Genomic DNA, 18,693 nt, shown 5'->3' on the forward strand with positions numbered 1-18,693 from the left:
AAGGTGGATGGTGGACTGCCAGAGGACAGTTTCAGCCAGTGGTTCTTTGGGTGCATATTCATATGAGCCTGGGACCATAGCAACAACAACATTATAAGAGGTCTTTCTTAAGTTAAATGAAATAATTTGGCAGCTCAGGATTAAACTAAAAAAGGAGTTGACCCTGATTCTGAGGTCCAGCATCCTTATTTATTTATTTATTTATGATTGGATGATAGATAGATATATATTTTCTTTTTTTTTACCATTACCAGATGATTTCATCCCACTTAGAGAGAAAGAAAACTTTTGTAGCGGTGGGACTTACAAAGGCTGTATTTAACCCCTCCATTTTGAAAATTTAAGCTGAATAAAAGCATCAGGAATTATCAGGATTGTAATATAAAATTGTATCATTGGATGTAAAGGGTCTGGTTCCCACCCCATGCCCCCTGACCCTGCTGCCCCCCAGGTCCATGAGCGGCAGACTGAGAGGATGCGGACGCGGAGTGAGTGGTTCCTTTCTCATTCCCCTCAGCCCTCCCCGCTGCCCCCGGTGGATGTGGAGTGTCAGCCTCACGCTGTGTATGTCCTCCGCTCTGGTTCCATCAATCGCCCTCCATCAGGTCAGCATCATGTCTTGGAAGAATGTGGGTTTTGTTCTCATGGGCAAGGAGGCACCCTTGGAGTACTGCATGCTATGTTATATGTTAAGAGACTCTTCACTGAGTAACAAGTCAGATGGTTTCTTGTCGCCATCCACATCCAGTTATAATCCACACCCAGTTACCATCCACACACATTTACCATCCACAACCAGTTACCATCCACAACCAGTTACCATCCACACCCAGTTATCATCCCAGTTATAAATTTAACTCCTTAACTGCGGGGCGTCACTTTCGTGATGCTCAGGTGCAATGGATCATACCATGGGGCATCACTTGCGATTCGGTGTTATTTTGAATTCGCCCGGGCTTTGAAGTGGTTGCATGTATCATCTGTCAGTACTGCCAGTGTCTAACAATAGTCATTGCTGCTATTGTCATCTGTACTCCTATCCATTGTTGACAATTTAGCCATTTCTCCCCGTTCTTGACTCCCCTCCCTACCTCCCCTCCATTACCCACTCCTCCCGCCTGCCCCAGCTGCGCTGCGCTAGGCAAATCTTGCCTGGATTTTTCCACTCATTTCATCCATTGAAATGAGCCCTATGCCTTATTCTTATACAAAATAATATATATAAAAAAGAAAAAAGGTAATTGATTGTGCCATACACCTGGAGTTGGCTGATTATCACCTGGCAACCCCCCACGTGCGCTCATTCGCTAATTTTCCCTGTTTATTTCCCCTTGAAATATGCTGTATGACCTGTTCTCATAATAAAAATATATATATAAGAAAGGAAGGGAGAAGCCTAAGTGATATTTACATTCACCTGGAACTACCTAATTTCCTACCAATCATTTCACAGCATATAAATTAGCAGCTTTCATCTCGCTGACGTTGTCAACCCTTGGCGGCCCCATATCCAGCTCGTCATTCAGTTCAGTGTTGTCTCTTGAGATGACAGCACGTAGCACTCGCGCCCCTCCATTTCCGCCGCTTCTAGAGGGCCCTGTGACCTCTACCCCTAGTAAACCTTGTGTGGGAAGGGTTAAAGGACTAAGTGACTCTGCTGTGGGGCGTGAACTGGCTAATTTATCCATGATGATGATGGACAGCGACTACAATCTTTCTGGTGAATCGTGTGATGAACCAGTGGAGGAAATGGTCACTACTAGTGCTTCAGTGTCCCAAGTTCATCCTGGCTTCAAGGGAAAGGAGCCCTTAGTTACTGGAAGTGACAGTGTATAACATAGTGTAAATAAAACAGAATTAAAAATAATTACTAATATAAGAATATTAGTACAATACTTGGAGTAATGACAGTGAAAGCTTTGCTCTCTATGCTAGTTTACTGAACGAGAAAGTTAATGCCTGGAGTGAAAATAAACTACTATTACTGAAGGAAACTTATGGATAAATACTGTATATACAGTATATATATAAGTGTAATACTGTAAAGTACTAGGAATATAAAGTGTGAGTGTGTTTATGAATAATAAATGATGGGAAGCTGGTACGCGCTCGTAATTTACATTGCTTTTACCGTGTTTTTTTTTGTGTGTGTGTGTGTATATGGATTCCAAACTACTTGAAAATCATAGAATAGTGTTTTTAGTGATAATATCAGGCTGTGGTAATCATATTATGGGGTGTCAGGAAGTGTAAAGTGGAGCCTTCGTTACCCAAATTCAGAAGTCTCCACAAGTCCTACGGTAGTCGACGAAGGCTCAACAAACATCCCAGGAGAAAGCTGAAGGTATGTGCCTTATGCATATGTAATTATAATATTGTAGGACTAATAACTGATTTTTGGCGAATATTTTTAAAAAGTCAGTCTGAGTGTGAATATCCCCTCGTGAGGTGCACGGACCGCCTCCGACATGCCCGCGCTTAAGGGGTTAAGTAAAACAAAATGGACAAGATGCTCATAAGTGTTTAAGGTGCTCCAAACTTTCATATGTCTCCTTGTCCAGGAAATTCTCCTTATCTCTCTCTTTGACCCCTAACAAAAGCCTTTCCATTCCTTTCTGAGGACTCCTAAGATTATGTTCCAGGGATTTTGTCAGACTTACCATTCAGATCCATAAGTTAGAACAAGAAGGGCATACTGATGACTACACCTTCCATATAATGAACTAATTGGTAACAGACCCTTGATGTTCGTTAATGCTGAGCGCCATGCTGTGCAGTAATATCCCAGGTGTCATGACTTTAACTGAACAGAGATCATGAAATATAGAGCATCTTTCGGTTGTAGTCATACACAGTAACACAGCCAGGTGTGAATGGTGCTTTTTCTCAATAAATGCTGTATTAATGACTCCTGTCATGATGCTGATTACCCAGAGACTGATGTGGCATTCCGCAGGATGTGGAGGAGAGAGAGAGAGAAAAAAAGTGTGTGTGTCTGTGTGCACGTATAGGGACTCCATGTTAGTCAGAGTTTCCTGCATATCCATTTTTTTACCGTATGAAATTTTGGTACATATAACTTTCGGCCAGCTCAAGGTGGTCGTAAAAACCGAAATTCTTTAAAAGAGGGTTCTGTATATCAAGGGTTTACTATATTTGGCCATCTCTTTTTACACTGGCAGTTGCTTATCCTTCATTAAGTTATTTTGTTTGCCAAAGTCATCCATCCGATTCATTTTCTTCACTTGATTGCTCTGTCGTAGATGGAATCCGCCTGGACTGCATGTTCTTGGTATGTGTATACCTCAGTACATGTTGGTTCATCATATCCCCTTTTACTGGACAGAAATGAACGTGTCTGTTAAACACAATTTTCATCATCATATTCATTTTCAAACCAACCTTTAAACTCACCATGTTCAGATTTACCTATCATTTATTGTAGTTCCTTTCCATATTCGCTCAGAAGGAGTACTTGTATGTCATCTGCATATCTAAGGTTGTTCAGTTGCCCATCATTCATATTAATTCTCTGGTCATCATAGTCTAAATTTCTTAAAATATTCTCTTGGCATGCAGTGAAGAACTTGGTGAAATTTTGTCTCTGTGCGTAACATCTTTTGTATTTGTTATTTTCTGACTACTGTGTGTTTATAGTGTTTTATGATAGCAGTGCTGTCTCCATAATTATCCTCTAGTACTTTAACATAAGTTTTTTCTACACCCTGTCTTCTTATTGCTCTCATAACTGCAGCTGAATGAAATGCTTCTCATAGTCAACACATGCCATGCTCAAAGGTTTCTTGTACGGTATTCTGAAGTTTTCTCCGTCACCTGATTAACAACTTGATTATGGTCTATTGTCCAATGACCACTCTGAAGATCCTGCCTGTTTGCTGCTCTGTTTTATGTCTAAAGTAGGATGAATTTGATTATTCACCTTTTTGTGAAGCAATATTATGAGACATTTTTACAAGACTGGCTACAGGCTTGACTTTCAACATTTAAAAATACAGTAGCTTGCCTAGATCATTTAATGCAGTATGGATCAGTTGGATCAAGGATTGTGTGGGTAAAGTTGAAAGTTGGAATACAAATGTGGGCGATTGTGTGTGTGTATGCGCCAACGCAAGATCATGCTAGAAGAGTGAGAGAAGAGTTCTGGACAAATGTAGAAGTGTGCATGGAAAAGTTTGGAAGGAATGATAGAGTGTTTTTGATTGGTGATATGAATGGTAAAGTTGGGAATGTGAAGGTGGATGGAATAGTTGGTGAGTGGGGTGTGCCTGCTGAGATAGATGAGAATGGGAGTGCGTTAGTGGACATTTGTGCTGGGAGGGGGTTGGTGATAGCCAATACCCTCTTCAGGCATAAAATGATCCACAGGTATACATGGCGAGTGATGAGAAGGGTGGGTGGTGAATTGAGTGAAAGGAAGGCAATGATTGATTATGTGTGTGTGGATGAAAGGATGCGAAGATGTATATTGGATGCAAGAGTTTATAGAGGTTGGGGGAGTGGACTTTCTGACCACTACTTGGTGGTGGCCAGAGTTAAAGTTCAAGTAAGATGGAGGAATAGAAGAAGGGAAAGACAAGAGGAAGGAGTAGTTGCAAGGAGAGTGGAAAAGTTACAAGAGGATGAGAAAAAGGCAGAGTATAAGAGAGAAGTGGAGGAACGATTGGGCAAATATGAGTTGGAGCAGATGGGGGATGTGGAAGGTGTGTGTAGAATATTTACAGAAGAAATATGTGCAGCATGTGATGTGGTGTGTGGAAGGAAGAGAAGACAGAGGGGGGTGCAAGAAACAGCGTGGTGGACTGAAGAGGTGAAACGGGCTGTGGCACAAAAGAAGAAAGCATACAATGAATGGATGAGAAATAGGGGTGTGGAAGAAGTTGAGAGGCGGAAGAGAGAGTTATATGTAGAAAGAAAGAGAGAGGTGAAAAGATTAGTAAGAGAGAGTAAGAAGAGAGTGGATGAGGAATTTGGAAGGAATTTGAGTGTAAAGTGGAGGGACTGTAAGAAAATGTTCTGGAAAGAGGTGAAAAGAGTAAGACAGGGTGGAAGTGGAGTTAGCAGGGGAGTGAAAGATAAAAATGGTAGATTACTAGTGGAGAAGGGAGAAAAAGTGAGCAGATGGAGAGAACACTTTAAGGACTTGTTGAACGTGGAAGATGGAAGTAATGCGAGTATAAGTGGCTGGGGAATGGCTGGAAGAAGGAGGGAGGTGAGAAGACAGGAAGAAATCAGTAGGATAGAAGTTGTGGAAGCAATGAAGAAAGTTAAATCAGGGAAAGCCCCAGGAATTGATGGAGTGTGTGGTGAAATGCTGAAGCATGGGGGAGAGATAGTAGTAGAATGGATGTGGAAGATGTGCAGATTGGCCTGGGAGGAAGGTAGAGTCCCGGAGGATTGGAAGTCAGGTATAATTATTCCCTTGTACAAAGGAAAAGGGGAAAAGAAGTGTGTGGTAATCATAGGGGCATTTGTCTTCTTAGTATAATAGGAAAAGTATATGGTAGGATACTTATTGACAGAGTTAGAGAAAGAACAGAGAAATTAGTTGGAGAAGAACAGGGAGGCTTTAGGAAGGGAAGAGGTTGTGTAGATCAGATATTCATTCTCAGATCTTTAGTGGAAAAGTTTCTAGAGAAGGGAAAGAAGTTGTATGCGGCTTTCATGGATTTGGAGAAAGCATATGACAGGGTGGATAGACTAGGATTGTGGAAAGTGTTAAGAATATATGGAATAGATGGGAAGTTGTTGAATGCTGTGAAGAGTATGTACGATGGTGCGAAGGCTGCAGTGCGTGTGGATGGTGAACTAAGTGAATTTTTCTCTTTGAAAGTTGGGTTGAAACAGGGATGTGTCATGTCTCCATGGTTGTTCAATCTGTACATGGATGGGGTAATAAAAGAGGTACAAGGTAGGGTAGTGGATGTTGGAGTGGCCCTGGTGAGAGAGGATAGTGTTTGGAAACTCCCTGTACTGTTGTTTGCAGATGATACCGTGTTGTTGAGTGAAGACGAAGGGGAGCTGCAAGGCTTGGTGGATGAGTTTGAGAGAGTGTGTAAGAAACGGAATCTAAAGGTGAATGTAGGGAAGAGTAAAGTGATGGTTTTTGAGAGAGGTGAAGTCAGTGAATGTACAGCGAGGTTGGATGGTGAGGAATTGGAAAATGTGAGTACGTTTAAGTACTTGGGTAGTGTGATGAGTAAGGATGGAGGTTTGGAGGGTGAAGTGCTTGAAAGGGTACAGCAGGGAAGAAAGGTTGCTGGTTCTTTGAAAGCAGTGATAAGAAACAGGGAAGTGAGCATGGAAGTGAAAAAGTTACTACATGACAGTATTGTGATACCAACTCTAACGTACGGAAGTGAAGCTTGGACGTTGTTGGAAGGACACAAGTCAAGAGTGAGAGCCGTGGAAATGAGTTATTTAAGAGGAGCCTGTGGAGTCACATGGAGAGACAGGCTGACGAATGAGGATATAAAGGAGCGTTGTGGTGTTGATGTGGATGTGATAGGAAGCGTTATGAGGAACACACTGAGGTTGTTTGGCCATGTGGAGAGGATGGAGGGTGAAAGACTGACGAAGAGAGTGTATGTGAGTGAGGTGGAGGGGGAAAGAGGGAGGGGGAGGCCGAGGATGAGATGGAGAGATGGGGTGGAGAGGTATATGAGAGAGGGGGGTGTGAGTTGGGAGCAGGGGAGTGAAATGGCGGGGGACAGGGCGACTTGGAGGCAATTTGTTTGTGGCCACCCCAAACGGGATTGAGGCGTCTGGCAATAGATAGATAGATAGACTTTCATCAGTTGGTGGTAGGTGGTGGCAGCCATCATCCACTCCTTTGATGTAGTGCTTCCTACTTCATCCTTGACACCTTTATCATTCTTTTTCTGTCTGGCCTCCTCTCTTCCTGGTTCTCCCATCCATTCTGTCACATTTTAATACTCTTCATTCCACTTTAGGTATCTCGTCACTGAATGACCCTGATGGTTTCCTGTAACCCAGGAAACCATTTACAGTGCTGGGTGGTAACCATATAACCAAGTAATGGGGTGATTTTGCACATGCTGTGGTGCCTGTATTAACTGGGTGGACACAAATGTGGCATTCATACAGGAGTCAAACCACCACACTTCCCCATACCTTCCTTTGGTGAGGTGCTGTCTACCACGAGAGAACATCGGTTCACTTCGAGAATGGCCCTGTAGTGGCCTTTGCTAGCCTGCAGTTGATGGTTCTGCTTATCCAGACAGACTGGGGTTACTCAGCCTGCATCAGTGGTATTACCATCATCATCTCCAACCTTACCCTTCGTCATTCCTCTGAAAGTGTGTTTTATTTCATCTGATTGAACACTGGGGATGACTGTCCATTGTTTGTCAGTCCTAAACTGATTCATTGACTGGAGTACTGCTACTGTACATGTTTTTAATTAAAATTCTTCCACTATTTTGACCACCTTATTTTTGTTGTGTTTTACTTCTTCATTAGGGTCTCTGAGAGCAGATATTTGGTTTCTTCCTCTTCCAGGTCTTGGCTTGATTCCATCAGGCTGCTTCCAGTCAAAGTTTCTACAGTTCTGTTCATGTTAAGCTTCCAGATATCTTTGTTTTTTCTTCTCATTGATAGTTTTCCCTTGTTTGACTGCTTCATTGTGATCTTTCCTGTACTGCATTACTGTATAATTATTTTTCAACTGCTGCAGGTGGGGGAAGCAGTGAGACTGTGGGCAGCGTGGTACGGCGGTCGTCCAGCAAGGATAAGGAGCGGCGACTGGTGCGGCGGTCCTCCAGCAAGAAGGACAAGGAAAATGGTCAGAAAGGGTCCCGGGGCAGGTCAGCCAGTGCAGATGTTAAGGCAGGCGGGGCAGGGGAGTACGCATCCAGCCCTCGCCGCCGTCCAACCCCACCTGGCCCAGACCCCAGCCAGCCCCTGACGGACCAGGACTGCACCGAGACCGATATACAGAGGGTCCACGTTTCCCTCACGTACAAGCCGAGGATATGAGGCCGGGCCAGGGCGGGGCGGGGCACAGGGCTGGTCGTGCACGTAAGTTACCCAGAGGCAGGGCTGCAGGCTGGACACCACCACCAGTTGATGTTCCCTGAAAAATGGTGGAAAATTATTTTTTATTCTCATGACATGAGCCTAAGGCACTGCCATGATACCATCACCTAGAAGGGTTAAGGAGGCATCTGCTGCTTTTCTTCATCTGCACCACTTATGACTCAGGATAGGGGCAGTTGTCAGTATTTGATATGACATTCAAGAGTGTACTCATTATATGAGAAAATGTGAACACTAATTATTTAGTTCAACCGAGGATCAAAATATTTAAGAGTCGTCCTTCATCCAGTATTGTTGCCAGTCTGAGTTGAGCCCACATTTGCCCTCCTACTGCCACAGGACTTGTGTAGCATTAAGTTTTTGATGACCAAGGCTCTTTGGGTTTAGGTGTTGGTGTTTCCAAAGTACAAATGAGTTTGAGGTTCCCAGGTCATGACAAGGACTGGTTGTGATACAGAGAAACACATTGTTGGATCTTGCTAGTCATGCCACCACCAAAGAGTTAGTAGCACAGATTACAGTGGTTTGTCATGTTATGATAGCATCTACCATTCAGAAAATATGCTTTCAAGTACAAGTGACCAAGGCTTTAATTGCACTTGACTGAATCAGCTGTCCAGGGTTACATCAAGTCCATGAACAGACGTGGTCGTGGCTACCAGAATGACGTGCCTGGCTGTAGTCTTCTCCTCCGACTCGAGTCCTCAGGAAAGGATTCTGTATGTGTACCTGTCTGACTCCTCCTTGCTTCTCTATGTGCCCGCATCCACTGGGAAGCAGCACATTCCATTTTACATGCCAGAAATTTTAGCATCATGTGTACATGACATTTTAATATGCAGATTACCCTGCTAATACAAAATTGTCACATGAAGCACGACAAATCAGTAAATTTAATTGAAGAGAATTGTCCATTTTCCACACATGCTGTTGACTGAGTCATGTATGTAAACATTCCGTCTGAATCTGGAGATTAGTAGAGGATTGTTCCCTGTGCATATAACCCTAAGTCCAAGGTGTACCACCTCCTCTGCACACGTCCAATCTCTACCACTGCTCGGATCTTTAGTGAGGCAAGAATGATCATCATAAAGCGGATATTACTAATTTTTCAACATGTGGGCAGAGTACTTTAAAAGTAACCTTTTTTAATTATAGTAAGAATGAAGGTTTTCTTTTAAGTGGAGGGGCAGGAAGAACTCCGTGGCAGCAGGTCCTCCAGGGTGGTGCGGTGGATGTGGTGACTGAGGCACTGGCACCAACACCACCACCACCCCCGGGCTTACTACATGCTCTGATACCCAGGCCTGCTGTACCTCTCAAAGTCCAGATGCCTTGATATTTAACTTTTTTTTTAATATATATAAAAATTGAATAGTTCTGTAAATTTATATTTAAACCAAAAACTGTCCACCCATTTTCTGACAAGCCTCCTCACTGCCGGTGTGGTGAATGTCTGTCGATAGTTCAGAATCTTTTTAGCATTGGAATTACATACAGAACTGGTAAACCTTATAATAAAACACTGCCATTAGTAACACCCCAGGGACATGAAACGTCACTTAGTGAGCGTAGGACGACCATAGTACGGACTGACCATTTATACTGCCCTGACCATGGCTGGCTGGCCATCCTCTGGATTAATAACAAAAAATATAAAAGCACTGAGCGCCAGGGCAATTAGGGTATAATAGCCAAGTGTCTCCGGTGTGAGGAGCAACCAGCGTCGCCAGTCACCCACACAGTGACACCCATGTGTTCCTACCTCTCCCTCTCTTGCTCTCACACCGGGATCACTGGCAACATGTATAATCCATGTATATGGTTTCACTCTGTCTGCATTCTTGTGTATGCTTTTGTATTACTATCAGTATTTATAAGTCCCTTTATCAGGGAACTCCATGATATCAAAAATGTAATTGGCCAAACAATACAAAATTCAAATTCGTTTAATACTGACAAGTGGGTGGGGATGAACGAAGTTCATGGAATTAAATAATACAATGTATCTTTTTTTTCCATCTCTGGTCTCCTAACCTGTGATTTCAGTCGTACACACTTTTAACATGTTGCATGTTTATCAACACTGTATTAGTAGTAAGCTTATTTGTAGGGTTTTGTATGTGGGTGTGTGGTAGGGTTGTGAGGATGGAGTCATCTTAAAGTAAGGCTGTAACTCTAGGGCTGCAGCCAGTGGTGGTGCCCCACACTTGGCGACCCCACCGGCACCACCTGCACCAGACAGACAGCAGCCTCGCTGTGTGTGGCTCAAGTGTCACCATTACCACTGGAGCTCAATAACTGCATTTTGTTAAGCTGCTACATAGAGCATATCCATACTGCCCCCTGGGGTTCCAGCTGCGCATGCCCTGACTGTGGGCTCTCCACACGGGCTCAGGGAGGACCCCCACTCAGCGTCGGTCGCACCTTTAGCTGCCCCGTCCTTACATTGGTATTAACATGCCCATGCTACCACTATTTTGTATCTTGTACTGATAGTTTTGCATTTTTAATTGTATGTACACTTGATTCTGTAATGAATATGCTTTTTTAAATTATTGGTGACCTTGAATAAATGAAAAGTTTCCAGTGTACTTTAATTTTTTTCTACAGAAGCCTGTTATGAAATTAGAACACACCTCATACTACAGATGTCAGTAGAATCTGCAGCAAGTGCATTACTATTCAGGAGGTAAGCTGTAAAATACAGTTGCCTTTAGGGAACCTTTTTCTGTTGAATTTTCAATTGGTTGACCTCAGTAAAAGTAACTGAATATAGTTCTAGTATATTGAATGTCGTTTGGTGTATACAGCATTTTAAGTTAATTGAATTTGACTGTTGTAGTAGATGGGGGTGCCCACCATCCGCTCAGTGCAGTGCTGCCTTCAGGTGACTCTACACTGAGTGACAATCCAAATGATTTCCTGTAAACCAGGAAATTAATTACTATTGTGTGATAACCATGTAACCAAGTGATGGGTTAAGGCATTCATGCCAGATTGAACCTGTAAGGGTTTATATCTGAGGGGAATTTTATTGCTTACATGTGCCACTGAGGGGCAGTGAAACAGGTCACCCTCATTTTAAATTCTGGGACTGAGTAGCCAAGCTTCAGGCTCTTACACTCCCAGTGGGCCAAAATAGGACCAGATGATGGATGGATGGATGAATGTGAGACCTGGTGTGGCATGAGAACAAAAAGTCAAGATTAAGAGCAGTGGAAATATGGTTATTGTATTTAGGGAATAGGTGTGGAGTTCATTGAGTGGTTAGTTGATTCATGATAAATGTACGTCTGTTGAAGAGAGAGTGCTTGGATGATATGTTTATATGAAGGGAATGGATGTAAACAGGGTGGTGAAAAGGGGTAAACGTAAGTCTGAAGGTGGGATAGTTTCGTTTTTAAAGGCTCCAACATGCTTGCATGCGCCGGCCTTGTTCACCTAATGGCAGCTTTCCACACTGCACGATCCATTGCAGCCTTCCTGTTCAGTCCCTTAACCCTGAGGTCACACTTAATGACCTTGTCCCATGTCTTTCTCGGTCTACCCCTCATAACCCCACCCTCAATATTAACATTTCTCACCTTCTTCACCCAGTTATCATCCCCCATCCTCTCCACATGTCCAAACCATCTCAATCTACCTCTCCTCATCACAACACCAATACACTCCAGTCCCATCCAACTTCTCAACTCTTCCATCGTAAACCCAGCACCCCCGGACCTTGCACATAGGGACGCACTACACATCCACCTAATCATTGTCATTTCTGTATGTCTGAGCCAGCTAATATCCTCCTCCTTTACTGCCCAGGTCTCACAACCATACAGCATTACACTTCCTAACACATGCTGCATACAAAGACCCCTTAGCATGTAGGGAGAGCCCTCTCAATGTCAGAAGAGGCAAGAGCTCCCTGAACTTCTTCCAACCACTTCTCACCCTAGCCACAGAGCTAGCTCCAGCCCCACCTCCAGCACACTACATGTCTCCCAAATAAAAATATTCTTCCACACACTCAACAGATTCACCAGCAAGTTCAATCCTTTCCCGCCTGACAGTCTCCACCTGCTCTCCCCGACACACCATACACATATAATCAGCATTATCTCGCAGTCTACCTCTGATACCACTACATCTCTTGTGCACCCATTTATCACAAACACCGCACAAGATAGAATTACTTCCCACGCCCTTGTGGCAAACTGCACATGGCCACTTTCCTTCGTCTTTGACAGTACCGCCACCAACTCTAGATATCATCACTTTTGTTTTATCTGCATTTACCGTTAAGCCCTTGTGCCCCATACCATCTCTCCACTTCCTAAACCTTTCCTCCGCCTCTCTTTCATTCTCTGCAGTCAACACCAAATCATCAGTATACGACCTCTCCCACGGGAGTCCATTTCTAAAGTCACGTGAGAGGGCTTCAAGTACAATGATAAACAACATGGGACTCAAAACTGACCCCTGATGCACACCAACATTCACGGAAAACTCATCACTCAAATCTCCATTCACTCTTACCTGGGTGCGAGCACCCACATTCATAGCCATAACCACCCTAACAAGCCACTCCTCCAAGCCAAGCTTTCTCATTGCCCACATAACCACCTCTCTAGGGACTCTGTCAAAGGCCTTTTCCAAATCAACAAAAACAAAATACAGATCCCTTCTCTATCTGTCTATCTATTGCCAGGCGCCTCAATCCCGTTTGGGGTGGCCACAAACAAATCGCCTCCAAGTCGTCCTGTCCCCCGCCATTTCACTGCCCTGCTCCCAACTCACACCCCCCTCTCTCTTATACCTCTCCACCCCATCCCTCCATCTCATCCTCGGCCTCCCCCTCCCTCTTCCCCCCTCCACCTCACTCACATACACTGTCTTCGTCAGTCTTTCACCCTCTCCACATGGCCATACCACCTCAGTGTGTTTCTCCCAACGCTTCCTATCACATCCACATCCACACCACAACGCTCCTTTATATCCTCATTCGTCAGACTGTCTCTCCATGTGACTCCAAAGGCTCCTCTTAAATAACTCATTTCCACTGCTCTCACTCTTGACTTGTGTCCTTCCAACAACGTCTAAGCTTCACTTCCATACGTTAGAGTTGGTATCACAATACTGTCGTGTAGTAACTTTTTCACTTCCATGCTCACTTCCCTGTTTCTTATCACTGCTTTCAAAGAACCAGCAACCTTTCTTCCCTGCTGTACCCTTTCAAGCACTTCACCCTCCAGACCTCCATCCTTACTCATCACACTACCCAAGTACTTAAACGTACTCACATTTTCCAATTCCTCACCATCTAACCTCGCTGTACATTCACTGACTTCACCTCTCTCAAAAACCATCACTTTACTCTTCCCTACATTCACCTTTAGATTCCGTTTCTTACACACTCTCCCAAACTCATCCACCAAGCCTTGCAGCTCCCCTTTGTCTTCACTCAACACCCCAGTATCATCTGCAAACAACAGTACAGGGAGTTTCCAAACACTATCCTCTCTCACCAGGGCCACTCCAACATCCACTACCCTACCTTGTACCTCTTTTATTACCCCATCCATGTACAGATTGAACAACCATGGAGACATGACACATCCCTGTTTCAACCCAACTTTCAAAGAGAAAAATTCACTTAGTTCACCATCCACACGCACTGCAGCCTTCGCACCATCGTACATACTCTTCACAGCATTCAACAACTTCCCATCTACTCCATATATTCTTAATACTTTCCACAGTCCTTGTCTATCCACCCTGTAATGTGCTTTCTCCAAATCCATGAAAGCCGCAATGAATATGGCATCAGTGGTCCCCCTACCTGGCATAAACCCAAACTGCATCTCATCAATAGTCACTGTTTCTGTAATCATACCTTCTAAAACTCTTTCCATTACCTTCATTATCTGATCTAAAAGCTTTATACCTATATAATTTCCTCTTTCCAGGGCATCACCCTTCCCTTTATACACATTTACTCAGTTACACTCTTCAGCCAATCATCTGGGACAACACACTCATAAATAATCATATTTATCAGGTCAGTGACTAACCTCACCCCTATATCTCCTGAGGCCTTCAACATTTCGGTAGTCAACCCAGACACACCTGCTGCCTTCCCCACCTTCATCTTGCCTATTGCCTCACTCACAGTAGCAGCATCAATCAAAGGCCAAGGGCCAAAGACTGGATCTGCTGGCTCCAAACCTTCCCTGTCCCAGTCAAACTCCTAATTCAACAACCAGCTATAATGCTTTCTCCATGCCCTTCATCATTCTTCACACACTGCTCACCTATAATATCCCGATTATCCCTCTTCATCTGATTTGCCACCTTAAATATCATATTTTTCCTTTCTCCATGAATTAGGTTATCAAGTAAAAGTCTCTGTGACTCAGACCTCGCCCTGTATACCTCTCTTCTAGCCCTCCGCTTGGCAGCCAAGTGTTCCTCCTTGCTACCACCCTTCTTCCATTCCCGGAAAAGCCTTCTTTTCTCCTTAACTGCAGCTTCTACACCCTCATCCCACCACCAGGTTACTTTATGTCTTGGTGGTCCTCTTGTCCAACCTCATGTTACATCAGTACCTCTCAAAAGCTTGTTCTTTAGGGCTCTGTACTGTTCATTAACGTCTCTGTCTACGGCTCCCTGTTCAGCCATCACTCTCCTCATCTCGCTGTAGAAGGCATCCCTTACTACTAGGTTTTCCAGCTTCCATATTTTCCTCCTAGTTACATAAGTCCTCTTTTTCATCACTCATTCTTTAAGCACCATATCAAATCAATAGTTTGTGCTGCTGCACACACTCCTCACTTCCTATAACTTTAACATCCCTCATTAACCTCCTATCAGCCCTCCTAACCAGAAAATAATCTATCTGACTGCTATTTCCCCCAGACTCGTACGTAATTAACCTACTCTCTCTTTTCCTAAAATATGTGTTGCAGACAATCATGTCTGTTGCCTTCCCAAACTCGAGTATCCTTTCCACTTCTGCGTTCCTTATACCATACACACATCCCCCATGTACTCCTTCATAACCTTGTGCTGCTTCACCTTCATGACCATTTAAGTCCCCTCCCAAAACCACTATCTCATCATCCCAATACCACCGACTACACGTATTAAATCATCCCAAAATCTATCTTTCTCTGCTTCATCCAATCCTGCCTGTGAAGCATATGCCGATATAACTGCAGCTATCTTTCTACCGAATAGAATTTTCACTACCAATATCCTATTGCTTACTCTTATAACATTCATATACATATTCCACCCATTTCTCCGCAACCATCACACCAACACCTCCATATCCGTCCGTCCCCCCTTGCCAAACAACTTATAGCAGCAGTCCTTCCCACCAATCTTTCTGGCTGATCCACCCCTGTACCGGACTTTCTGCAAACACGCCACATCCACCCACCTCCTACTGAATGCCTCAACGACTTCCCTCGCTCTTCCCCTCAAACTTCCCACATTCCATGAACCCACCCTCATCCCCCTGGGTGCTTTACTGTCCTCAGGCTTACTAACTTATGCTTGTGTTCTGTCATAGTCAAGATTATTAAAGGGGGATAGACATACCAAAGGCCCCACCCACTGCACAGTCCCAGGTCCAGGCAATGGATCTGGGACCCCTAGCCCACCAGCTTACTAATGGCTGTGGTAGTGGCCTCAGGTCACCCTGCCAAGGACAGCTGCAGGGACACCCTCCAAGCGCGCCTTGGCACTGCAACTATCCTGCCATTATACACCCATTGATAGGGCAACCTCCTGGGGCGCTACTCCCAGGTTCGGGCCCCTCTCTATTGGGTGGGAGCGGCACCCTGGGAACCACAATGCCCTGTACCCTCTAGCACAGGCCTGAGCCCCATCTCGCCCTGGAAACATGATCTGTGCCGGCGGAACCGCCGTCACGCCTCCCCCCAGAAGTCCGCCACTAGGTAGCAGGGGCAAAGTTTTCTGGCCGCATGCCCTTGCTGTCGCCAACCCCTGTAACGCAGTGGGATACGTTGTGTGAATTGTAAAGTGCATGTGGTGTAGTGCATAAGATAGTTAGAGGAAATATTTGGGAGAGTATGCTGGTCTACCTTCCATGTTACTGTCACACTGAAAAGGTCAGCAAAGGGGGATGGTTAGATAGCTAGTGAAACCGGAGCTCCAGCTCTTCCTATCACCAGCATTCCCATTCCCCTCAGGAGTACCACCCTGTTCGGTCCATGCTACAGCCTCCTATGAACAATAAAAACTATGGGAAGAATACATTGATAATATTAGTAACAAGAGGTGAGAAATGTAGACGTAGATTACTGAATTTTCCTCATCAAATCTGTTCTGGTTTGGTCTGAGTGATCAATTGGTGTCCCCCCAAAGGCAGGGGTGTTAGGTGGTCCCTGGGCAATAACTCGTTCCCAAGTGCAGGGCATAACACGCAACACAGTCTGCATTTTAGTTCACAGTCAACTAGGCTTGGTCATAATACTCCAAGTTACATTAAACAGAGCCTGTGTTCTGATTCTGGGCAAAACTGTATGAGGGAAATATGTTGGAAGGGCCAGCTGGGCTGCCTCCTGCCTGGGCATTCAAAGAATGAACTAGAGGGGCACTCAGTGAGGCGCATCTCTTGGCAAGGGCAACATAATTTCCAAACCACTCTTCATAGTGGTTAGGTTTTCTCATCATTGATTAGGATTTCGCAAAAGGTGTTTTCCGGATCCAGAATCTGTATATGATCCGGACTGGTCCCAGAAGTTAATCAATTGTTCCCTGGACATGGAGGGGAAGTTGTTGAGTGCTGCGGGGAGTGTGTGCGGGGGGGCTGGGGCTGCAGTGCGGGTGGATGGTGGGCTGAGTGAGTTCTTTGATCTCGGTGTGGGACTGGAGCAGGGGTGTGTGGTGTCTCCATGGCTGTTTGATATATATATGGATGGGGTTGTGGGGGAGGTGCAGGGTGGGGCAGTGGATGTGGGGCTGGCCCTGGTGAGTGAGGGTGAGATTTGGAAGCTTCCGGTGTTGCTGTTTGCTGATGGTACGGTGTTGTTGAGTGAGGATGGGTGGGAGTTGCGGGGTTTGGTGGGTGAATTTGGGACAGTGTGTGGGGGGAGGAAGCTGAAAGTTAGTGTGAACAAAAGTGGGGTTGTGGTATTTGAGAGGAGTGCAGTCGCAGGGTGTGCAGTGGGGTTGGATGGTGAGGATGTGGGGAGTGTGAGTGCATTCGGGTGCTTGGGTGGTGTGGTGAGTGAGGATGGAACTTTGGGGGATAAAGTACGTGAAAGGGTGCAGCAGGGAGGGAAGGTTGTTGGTACACTGAAAGCAGTGATGAGAAGTAGGGAGGTGAGTGTGGAAGTTGAGAAGTTGCTGCATGATAGTGTTGTGATCCCTACCCTGACGTGTGGAAGCGAGGCGTGGACCTTGCAGGGGAGGAGCAGGTCGAGAGTGAGAGCAGTGGAGGTGAGTTGCTTGAGGGGAGCATGTGGAGTGACGTGGAGGGACGGGTTGACGAGTGGAGGGGTGGGGGAGCGTTGTGGGGTGGATGTGGATGTGGTTGGGAGGATTGGGAGAGGTGCACTGGGGTGGTTTGGACATGTGGAGAGAGTGGAGAAAGAGAGACTGACTGGGAGGGTGTATGTGGGTGAGGTGGGGGGAGGGAGAGGGAGGGGTGGAGGGATGGAGGTGAGAGGTATATGAGGGAGGGGGGGGGTGAGTTAGGGGGGAGGGTAGTCAAATGGTGGGTGACAGAGTGACTTGGAGGCGTTTTGTCTGCGGCCACCCTTTGCGGGATTAGGGCGTCGGGCTATAGATAGATAGATAGACATGGGCTATCTACCCACTAAATTTGGTCCAACTCTCTCTTAGTTTTTGAGTAATCCTGCTAACAGACAAACTAACAAACAAACTGGTGAAAATATACTCTCCTTGTCAGAGAGAAATATGCAACAACTACTGTCCAGCTGATGAGGCTGATTAACCATATCACTAAAAATCCTTTGAGATACTACATCCAGGTATACAAAGTTCTCATCAGGCCTTAACCATTTTTTTATATACAGTACATGAATGCCTGAATTATAGTTTCTTAGCATACTTGCATTTACAAGTTTATATAACAGTTTTTTTTCCTAAGTATGAAGTTATCTATAGTTGTGGAATCTGTGATTTGCTGTACTCTCTCACATCACATATCAGTAACCCTTAAGAGGAGAGGATGTCTCTCATTCCATTTCTGTAAAATCACCTGGCGGTCACTGGAATAAGCTTCTATAACATCCCAGCCATCCTCAGATGAATAACTTGAGACTTGTTTTAATCCCTGAAGAGTGTGGTGCTTCCTTCTACCAGTCAGATCACATCATGTCAGTCACAATAAAATGCAGAGTCCCAGATGTCATATAGGGAGATAATTATGATGGTCAGTAATCCACACTACACAGTACAGCACGGGGTGACAGACAATTTAAGTAAGGGTAAAAAAATGAAGTTCAAACACCTGTACAATATATTGCAGAACACTGTGCAATATTCTCGACTAGTGTTTCAAAATTTCTGATGTTCCAATTACAATTATATAAACTTTAAGTGTTTGCTACTTTTTCTAATACAATATAA

The 18,693-nt window shown here is 44.7% G+C and overlaps 1 protein-coding gene across 4 annotated transcripts in view; it reads left to right on the forward strand.

The window, feature by feature from the left end:
- RhoGAP71E (Rho GTPase activating protein at 71E) overlaps window positions 1–10,637 on the forward strand; it is a 99,327-nt gene extending 88,690 nt beyond the window's left edge. For all 4 annotated transcript variants that reach the window (XM_080268584.1, XM_080268582.1, XM_080268585.1 and 1 more), the window contains 2 exons: window positions 452–605; window positions 7,715–10,637. In XM_080268584.1, the coding sequence (XP_080124710.1) occupies window positions 452–605; window positions 7,715–8,016 (456 nt within the window). In that variant the 3' untranslated portion in view covers window positions 8,017–10,637. The remainder of the gene's footprint in view (window positions 1–451; window positions 606–7,714) is intronic.
- Window positions 10,638–18,693: the final 8,056 nt, after the last annotated feature.

The sequence above is a fragment of the Coenobita brevimanus genome, chromosome 28 (genome assembly GCF_032717465.1).
Source record: "Coenobita brevimanus isolate Jiangsu-jjx chromosome 28, ASM3271746v2, whole genome shotgun sequence".
Taxonomy (NCBI): domain Eukaryota; kingdom Metazoa; phylum Arthropoda; class Malacostraca; order Decapoda; family Coenobitidae; genus Coenobita; species Coenobita brevimanus.